Genomic DNA, 9,917 nt, shown 5'->3' on the forward strand with positions numbered 1-9,917 from the left:
GACAGTCTCTTCAACAGATGGTGCTGGCAAAACTGGACAGCTACATGTAGGAGAATGAAACTGGACCATCGTCTAACCCCATATACAAAAGTAAACTCAAAATGGATCAAAGACCTGAATGTAAGTCATGAAACCATTAAACTCTTGGAAGAAAACATAGGCACAAACCTCTTAGACATAAACATGAGTGACCTCTTCTTGAACATATCTCCCCGGGCAAGGAAAACAACAGCAAAAATGAACAAGTGGGACTATATTAAGCTGAAAAGCTTCTGTACAGCAAAAGACACCATCAATAGAACAAAAAGAAACCCTACAGTATGGGAGAATATCTTTGAAAATGACACATCCGATAAAGGCTTGACGTCCAGAATATATAAAGAGCTCACACGCCTCAACAAACAAAAAACAAATAACCCAATTAAAAAATGGGCAAAGGAACTGAACAGACGGTTCTCCAAAAAAGAAATACAGATGGCCAACAGACACATGAAAAGATGCTCCACATCGCTAATTATCAGAGAAATGCAAATTAAAACTACAATGAGGTATCACCTCACACCAGTAAGGATGGCTGCCATCCAAAAGACAAACAACAACAAATGTTGGCGAGGCTGTGGAGAAAGGGGAACCCTCCTACACTGCTGGTGGGAATGTAAACTTGTTCAACCATTGTGGAAAGCAGTATGGAGGTACATCAAAATGCTCAAAACAGACTTACCATTTGACCCAGGAATTGCACTCCTAGGAATTTACCCTAAGAATGCAGCAATCAAGTATGAGAAAGATCAGTGCACCCCTATGTTTATCGCAGCACTATTTACAATAGCCAAGAATTGGAAGCAACCTAAATGTCCATCGATAGATGAATGGATAAAGAAGATGTGGTACATATACACAATGGAATACTACTCAGCCATAAGAAAAGGGCAAATCCAACCATTTGCAGCAACATGGATGGAGCTGGAGGGTATTTTGCTCAGTGAAACAAGCCAAGCAGAGAAAGAGAAATACCAAATGATTTCACTCATCTGTGGAATATAAGAACAAAGGAAAAACTGAAGGAACAAAACAGCAGCAGAATCACAGAACTCAAGAATGGACTAACAGGTACCAAAGGGAAAGGGACTGGGGAGGATGGGTGGGTAGGGAGGGATAAGGGGGGGAGAAGTAGGGGGGTATTAAGATTAGCATCCATAGCGGGGTGGGAGAAAGGGGAGGGCTGTACAACACAGAGAAGACAAGTAGTGATTCTACAACAGGTTGCTACGCTGATGGACAGTGACTGTAAAGGAGTATATAGGGGGGACCTGGTATAGGGGAGAGCCTAGTAAACAAAGTATTCGTAAGTATTCGTCATGTAAGTGTAGATTAATGATTTAAAAAAAAAAAAAAAAAAATGCAGTTCCTATGTGGTGACCTCTAATGAGTTCTACACAATAATATAAAGGACATATAAAAGTGTAGGCAAAGGGTCTGTTTGTGTTTATACAGAGGATCAAAGCCTAATTTGGCTACCCCGAAAATGAACTAAGAAACGATATGAAAGAGAACTTCCAACATCAGCACTCTCGGGAAGACTCATGCCAGAAGATGATCATCAAAAAACCCCAACAAAGATCCACGCACTGCTACAGCTGTAGATGCACTCATCCCACCAGCTCCTGGACTTGCCATGGGAATGAAGGAGATATCTAAGCTGGCCTGTGCATACAGTAAAACAACAAATTTGACTGGATCTATACTGTTGGAACTCAACCAAGAATTAGGAGAAGTGCAAATTGTAGCGCTCCAAAATCTTACAACTACAGACTATTTACTGTTAAAAGAACATATGGGATGTGAACAGTGCCCAGGAATGGGTTGTTTTAATTTGTCTGATTTTTCTCAAACTATTCAAATTCAGTTAGATAATAACCATCATATCATTGATAAGTTTTCACAAATGCCTAGGGTGCCTAACTGGTTTTCTTGGTTTCACTGGAGATGGCTGGTAATTACAGGTATGCTTTGGTTATGTAACTATACTCCTATTATGTTAATGTGTGTGCGCAATTTAAGTAGTAGCTTAAAATATATACATGCTGAAGTTACTCTACAAGAAGATATGTCAAAGAAATAATCAATCTTCCCATGTTTTCTCCCGCCTGCTACTTCTATAGCTTTTCTTCTTCCTTCCTAATTACAACGAATTCTTAAATAGAATTCGTGCCTCATATCAAATTTACCGAGTATCATAACTCCTCCAAGTGGTAAAGATACCTCAAGACAAATGCTGGGCATAGAAGCCACAGGGCATAAATATGCAAAGAAATAAAAAGCTAACCATTTCAAACAATAAGGCTTCTCTCTCACTTACCAACTTAACATTTCCCTGTGTGGCCCCGGAAGATGACTGGTTAGCCAGAGACGGGTAAGATTCCTCAAGGGAGGAACAACCTAAGACAGGCACAGTCGCTGGGGGGTCATCAGGTGAGAAATTGGGGATCAACAGAGGTGAGGCTTAGAACCTCACCCCCCCTGTACTGAGAGAAATCTTCTGCATATGTGGATGTTTTATTGCCCTTGTCTAGCTTGGATTAACACATAGTCTACAGGCACACACCTGATCATCTACATTTGCTCTCTTACAACACTAAACTATGTTTTCTACCTTTATGTTGTATCTACCTACCACTTCAGCATCTTATTAAAAATAATAAAGAGAGAAATGTGGTATCCACATATAAATCAAGTATAAAAATCAAATGTGTATTCATATTTGAACTGACTGTTTATAGTTCATAATGCATGAGCAAAACCAAAAGTTTCTGTGATGACTGCCCTCGTACTGTTCACCATGTAACTTATTCACTATGTAAGAATTTGTTCTCCATGTAAGAACTTGTTCGTTATGCTTCAGAAGATTGGAGACTGACGAAAATTAGGCTTGGGGTGGATTAATGATTGTGCATTGAGCATTGACTCCCCTATACAGAATTTTATTGTTGTTAACAACCATTTGATCAATAAAAATGAGAGATGCCCTAACAACAACAACCAAGAAAAAGTACACACTTCCAATTATAAAATAAATAAGCAACCGGGATGTAATGTATAGCATAAGGAATATAGTCAAAATATTGTAACAACTTGGTATGGTGATAGCTGGTACTTAGAATTATCATGTATATAAATGTTGAATCACTGTGTTGTACACCTGAAACTAATGTAATGTAATACTGTGTGTCAACTACCCTTCAATAAAAAATAATTATCTAAAAAAAAAAAAAAAAAAAAAAAAAAGTGGGGGGATCTCTATCCTAAAAAAAAAAAAAAAAAAAATGAATGTATAAGAAGCTAAAACTAGTATCAACCTTCACAAGATTGTCTCCTTTCCTGACACTGAATTGATTATAGTTTACCTGCTGGCTGAAATTCTCACCTCTTTAAGTGAGAACTATATGATTAGAGATTGTGAGGAGGAACATTTCACCCAATATAATAACAATGAATAAATCATCCAGTAAACTATTTTCCTAGTGAAGGGTAGTAATTAGACATGATTTCATGAGGCAGATTAAAAAAAAGTAAAAATGCTGACTTTTGCTTTCAGCTGTGCAGTTACTAGTGTTTCCTTAAAAAAAATAACAAAAAAAGCGGGAATCTTTTGTCTCCAGATTGTTTTCCAGATGAGTATATACCACTCTAAACCCTGGTGGGGGAGTGGTTTATTTCCTATTTGTCATGATTTTGAAATTGAATTTCATATAATCCCTTGTCATGCAAGTCTATGCCCAGTAAACAGGATGGTTCTGCTGGACACACATGGTGCTCTCTCCTAGGCGATGATCTCACTATTTATGGAGTTGTAATGCAGCGATGGAAGCCCTTTCAGCCAGATGTACGTTGTGAAGTGGAGATAGTCCTGAAAGCCAATTATGTCCAAGTAAATAATGAGCAGTCTGCGGGGATCATCATGGATGAGGAGGTCCAGAAGGAATTTGAAGATTTCTGGGAATACTACAAGAGCAATCCCTTTGCAGGTTTGTTGTTAAGGGTATAAACCTGATAATTATTAGTGGCATTTTATTCAGTTGTTAAACATGATGTCTGATTAGAAGGAAGTCTTATATGCTGCATTACTCAGTGGCTGAGTTTAAAAGGTACTAGCATTCACCAGTACCTCTAGCCATATGTAGTCTCCTTTTGAAGCTCTTTTCTGGTATAATCTTTTCTATTTTTGAGATCCTCTGGAAAATCAAGGTTGAATTCCAAGAGATTTCCCAATTCTATTATCTTAAACATGTCTTGTACAGCGAAAATAGTTTCAGAGATTTCTACTTTCTTTACCAATCAAATACACAATTCCTCCTCAGATAAGGAAAACTCAACCAATTAAGAAACTTCATTCTATTAAATGTTCCTTAGATATTAATGTTCCTTAGATAATAAAGTTGACTTCATATTAGTTTAGCTGTAGATTTTAAAAATATGGAATACATAGAAAAGAAATGATGGAATATAGAAAGATGCAAAAAGTAAGCTTTGTCATCACAGCAAAATTTTTGACTATAACACTAAGATGTAATTACATAAACTAAAACATCATAGCCTTTGGGTACATAGAGTATTTTTCATTTAAAAATTCCAGATGTGTAAAATACCAATTAAATCTTCAAATGTCTGTTTTCATTCTTCCTTAGAAGCATCTTCTAAGAAAAATAAACTGAAGCCAGTAATAGACTATTTCTAATAAACATCATCTCAAATCTAATACATATTATTTTTAAATCACATGCTGAGCTGTACAGATATCATATCACAAAATAAGGCTTTTATTTGCCTAAATGTAGGCAGTTTGCTTTTATTTTGTGGGGTAAATTTTTTTTTTTTTTGCCAATGTATGTAGCATATATGTAGTGGTTCCTGGTCATTCTTTTATCCAATCTATAAATAACCAATGTCCTCTACATTGTGGCTTTATTAAGCAAACCCTTTAAGAAAAATACATATTTTTTAATGATTTTTACTTAAAATTGCTTCTTCAGATCAGGTCCTTAAAAAATCTGAAACTTTTCCTTGGACCATGTTCATTCCTTACTAATTGCAGGGCTACAGCTCAATACCTAGTAACAGTAGAGAAAGAGCATCGTACTGTGTTCTAACTAGACCACCAGAAGTGCTTTCTGCTGGTGATTAGAAAGGGTATCTTGTTTTAATTAGAAGGCTATAGCTGTACAACTCATTTACTGGATAAAAAGAAGTAAATACAAACTGTGAGAGATTCAGGTAGGAGGACAGGGAGAAAACGTGGCAACATTTGTCTTTTAGTACAGATTTTGCTTTCTTAGTTTCCTAAGTACCCAGTACCAGCACACTGTATTTCACCATTTCAAAGTGCATGTGTGTGTGTTGGGGGTGGGGTAGGGTGGGAGAAAGTGTGGAGCTGTATCCAGCTGGATGTCTTCATTGTGTTAGTCTAAAGCTAGAGAAAATGTCCCAGCTCAGCTCTTGGAGATTGACTTGCTTCATTAAGACCTGATGCTGTGGGTACCCACTAGAAGCCAGAGGCTCTATGCTGATGTATAGTGACCTCAGGGGTCCCTTGACTGGTGCTTAAGATGCTGGATAGAAACTCAGAGTAGGGGTTGGGGTTTGTTGGGCTATCCCAGTTATCTTAGATCTAAGAAGTTCTCTTCACTGGCGTTAGCTTGAGGGCCATGCCAGAAGAGTGGATTACTAGGCCATAATGGACTCTAGCCACACTATTAACATGGCCTAAAACCAGGAATTCGGGAAGGAGGGAGTGATGGGGTAGTGTTCATTCTGATGCATGGTCTTCCATGCTACAGCCTTGGGAGCTGCTATTGCCACAATCCGAGGAACTTGAGACAAGCAATTTAGGGGAAGAGCTCCTCCCCTTAGCTTTTCTCTAGTGCTTCAGACCTACCTTCATACTTTATCTTCTTTGCTGACTACAGTGTCAGAAAATCTTGAGATCAGCATTAAGCACAGAAACACAGGCACTTTAACACTTAACAGTAAAGCAGCTCCTATGTGCCAGGTGTTGTTTTGTGCACTGTCCATGTATTAACTCCTTTGATCCTCAATAATTCTGTGACCCCATTATCATCTCCATTTTACAGATAAGGAGATAAAGGCAGAGAGGTTAGGAAATTTGGCCAAGGTCAGCCAGGTAGTAATAGCCATGGGATTTGAGGCCAGGCGTCTGACAGCAGAGCCTATGCTCTCCACCACTGGGGTATGCTTCCTGCCAGCTCGTCAGTCACTGAATGCACCTTCACTCAACAAAGCTGGCTTTTAAGTTTTGGCTTGGAGGTCTCTCAGGTCAGTTTGCCTATTCTTAAAACTGCTCGTTGGGACTATTCCTTCTTTCTTTGTATGTGTTGCCTCCAGATTCTGGGCAGAGTTCACGTACCTGCTGTCAGGCCTTCTTACCTGCTTAGATCCCACACCTTTGTTCATCTTTTTTCTGTGGGCTTTCTACTTCAGGAAAGAGAGGGCTCTTGTTGGCAGTTAATGAACTTCCTTCTAGGATTTACAAATTCCTCTTTCTGGTCCCCTTTTTACTAAAAGATTTTCTTTCTTCACCATTTCTGCCATCCTGTGTTACATCACTATAGCTTAGTTGTCACTGAGCCAATTTTGATTCATTACTAAAAGTAGCCTTTGTACATAGGGCCATGCATGTGGAGGAAGGCTCTTTTCTTTCCCATGATGTTTGGCAGTAAAGCTTCTGGAATTGGAATCGTTAGCTAAAAGAGTATTTGTATGATTATTTTTCTCTTCAAAAGAGTTATCACTGAAACATGAGTACAAATTCAGAGATAAATATAAAAGTTCTGAAACATGAAAATTAGTTACCAGCATGTGGACATTAACTTCTGGTAATATGAATGTGGGTGGACCTACCATGTATTAAAACAGTAGTGAATTCCATGGAAGTTAAGACAGGCTCAGGAAAGGCTTATTCAAATATAATAGGTTCTAAGAGCCTCTACTGGTTGATTAGGTCAGTGCTGGAATAAAATACTTCATTCATGGATGAGATAGGCAGATTGTCAGATTTAGTGTTTTGATATTTCTGAAAACATAACCTAAAACAACGATATTTTCTTACCTAAACCACCCTATCGGAAGAATCAGATATATAAAGTCCTGAACACTTAAAAATGCTCTAATAAAACGACCTCCAGCTTGGATTACTAGTAGTTTATAATGCTCTTTTAAATATCCTGATATCCTGGTAACTTATTCTAGATAAAACAATTAACCAAAGTTCTCTGAGCAAATGCTGAATTGACTTATAGGATAGGCTGATTTTACTTGTCTTACACCCCTAGAGAAGCTCCATGAGCTTCAAGTATCTTACAGTTAAAATGTACGGGCTCCTGTACTCCAACTCATTGTTTCTGAGGTCAAGCACCTTCATTTTATGTAGGCAGTGGAGTAATTTTACTGGAATTACTGCACAGAAAGTGCAGCCAGTATTATTATGGGGTAATATTGGCTTAATGAGGGAGAAAAGGAGATGCCTTTCTGTCCCTTCTAAAGTATGATACATTTTTAGAAACTTCAACAGATAGCACCCTGGAATAAAAAGCAGACTTTATAATCTCATGGCATTAATAAGAAAAGGGTTTTTGGACCAAAACAAAGCTATTCACTCCTTTTAGTCATTTGGAAATGGTCCTCATGATCATTTTAGATGGTAATGTGTATTTATAGGAAGATAGGAGGGGAAATTTCAGTTAGGATTTCTTGAAAACTGTTGGTAATTTCTGATCTTTGTGCCTGTCCTAGGAAGAAATGAAATATTGGCCAGCTTATGCCCTCAAGTTTTTGGGATGTATCTGGTAAAGCTTGCTGTGGCCATGGTGCTGGCTGGTGGGATTCAGAGGACCGACGCCACAGGAACACGGGTCAGAGGTTAGTACCTACTTAAACATTTTTGAGAAATATTAACACATACAAGGGAAGAAGCTAGAATTTTCCCTCCTGAATAAACATTGCTTGTGAGCTTTACTTCCCAAGATACTTTTTTAATGCTGACAGTTGTCTAATACTAGTCCAGCATCTATATATCAAGAGCTACTTTCTAGAATTCCAAAGGCTAATAAAAGAGATCATCAGTTTTTCTCTAAGTATTTATTTTTACTTGTACCTATAAGGGTGCCACACCTTTATATTTCTATTACTATTTCATTGGATTTCCAATCTTTCTTTAAAAGATTAGAAATAGTGCTTTTTTAAATGTCTAAATCAGTGTCCCTCATGACTCAGTGTGTGTGTCTCAGACTGCTGTGCTGTCATCTGCCTGCTGATTTTCCTTCTGCTAGTAGGTAGCAGAAGAGCCATCTGCCATGAGGTCCTGTTAGGTCACACATTCAAGCAGATTACTCTAAATGTGTAATTATGTCCAAATGGCAGAAAGCTCTTGTGGCTAACACACTTACTGACCTGAATCTGGCATAGAGTAGGTTTATTATGGCCCTCATATAGGCCAAATGAGGGCCATAGTAACCAAAGACTAAAATCAAAAGGCTAAAAGGACATTATAATAAATTAGGCTGTTAGTAGGGATTCTAATAAAACCATATAGAACAATATAGAATAGTAAGTATAATAAGGTTTATATATATTGAATGTTTTGATCACCTGTTTGTAAGGCACTCTGCTAAATGTTAAGCCTAAGCAGGAATTTCCTATTAATATATTTTAGGAAATACTTGAATATTACCAAATAAATGTGATCAGTGAGATAATATATCCCACAGTATATTCGTATGTTCTCATTGTTACATTTGAAAAATAAGGGTACTTTAAGACAGATATTTCATTAAACTACTAAATTTTCATAAAAAGGTTTCCCTTTAACTGTTGGAATCATTAAGTGGTCTGATATTTATAAAGCACTTATAAAGTCCTGAACACTTAAACTGCTTAAATAAAAATAGAATACTTGTATGGCTAGATTTAATAACAGTAGTTGGTATTTTAAAATAGGTTAAATAAAACCAGAAACTTTAGAAGCCAAAAATTTTAAAAATATTAGACATAGGCTTAACCATCTAGAAGTAGCACAAAATCTAGTAAAAGAATTTAGATTTTAAATGTTACACTCAAAAATCACTTAAAGATTATTATGACAGATTTTCTAGTCCAAGTCTTCCTCTAATGACCTTAAGAAAAAGCATGCAGCAAAAGCACTATATAAAATATACCCTGTGTTGGCATTCCATGTGGACCATTTTCTTTTTGATTAATTACACTTATTCATGGGTCTTTTCACAGAAGTTTAAAACTGCATTAATTTTTTTCTAGGTGAATCTCACCTTTTATTGGTCGGGGATCCTGGTACAGGGAAATCTCAGTTCCTCAAATATGCAGCAAAGATTACACCAAGATCTGTGCTCACCACAGGAATTGGATCTACTAGCGCAGGTATCTTACATGGCAATTTTGATTAATTTAACATTACTCTAAAAGCACAATGGTTTTTCCTTATGAAAAATTAGTTATAGTAGGATACATTTCAAGTTAATTCTGAGGGTTACCTCCCAAATCTGAAGGAAGTATATAGCATTACTTTTTTAGCTACAAGGAAATGTTTTAAAAGCTCCATCTTCACTTAGTTATTTTCCAAAAACGTATCCCATGTATCTTTTTGCATCTTAGTTTTGAACAATCCTTCTCATTCTCTAGTGATTACCTTCATGAATATTTACACAGGAAAAAGCATGCATCATCTAGCATTTTATGAGGACCAGCAAACAAAATGTTAAACGGGGAAATCTCACTTTACAAAAGTAGATAGATGGTGTAGAGCTTAAGGCATTTTCATGCTCATAGATCTCAGAGGCAACAGTAGCTCCTACTGAAGATTTTCAGGTAGAAAATTTGTCTTAATATGT

The 9,917-nt window shown here is 37.0% G+C and overlaps 1 protein-coding gene across 9 annotated transcripts in view; it reads left to right on the forward strand.

Annotated features, from left to right (window-relative positions):
* Positions 1-9,917, forward strand: part of MCM9 (minichromosome maintenance 9 homologous recombination repair factor) — a 102,281-nt gene that overhangs the window by 25,049 nt on the left and 67,315 nt on the right. For 8 of the 9 annotated variants that reach the window (XR_005032584.2, XR_005032585.2, XR_005032586.2 and 5 more), the window contains 3 exons: positions 3,825-4,025; positions 7,807-7,932; positions 9,328-9,447. Coding sequence is in view for 5 of the 9 variants with exons in the window: in XM_036925052.2 (XP_036780947.2) it covers positions 3,825-4,025; positions 7,807-7,932; positions 9,328-9,447 (447 nt within the window). In the remaining 4 variants the exon portion in view is untranslated. Of the gene's footprint in view, positions 1-3,824; positions 4,026-7,806; positions 7,933-9,327; positions 9,448-9,917 lie in introns of those variants that run through there. The other variant, XR_005032587.2, reaches the window with a different exon arrangement.

The sequence above is a fragment of the Manis pentadactyla genome, chromosome 12 (genome assembly GCF_030020395.1).
Source record: "Manis pentadactyla isolate mManPen7 chromosome 12, mManPen7.hap1, whole genome shotgun sequence".
In the NCBI taxonomy this organism is placed as follows: Eukaryota; Metazoa; Chordata; class Mammalia; order Pholidota; family Manidae; genus Manis; species Manis pentadactyla.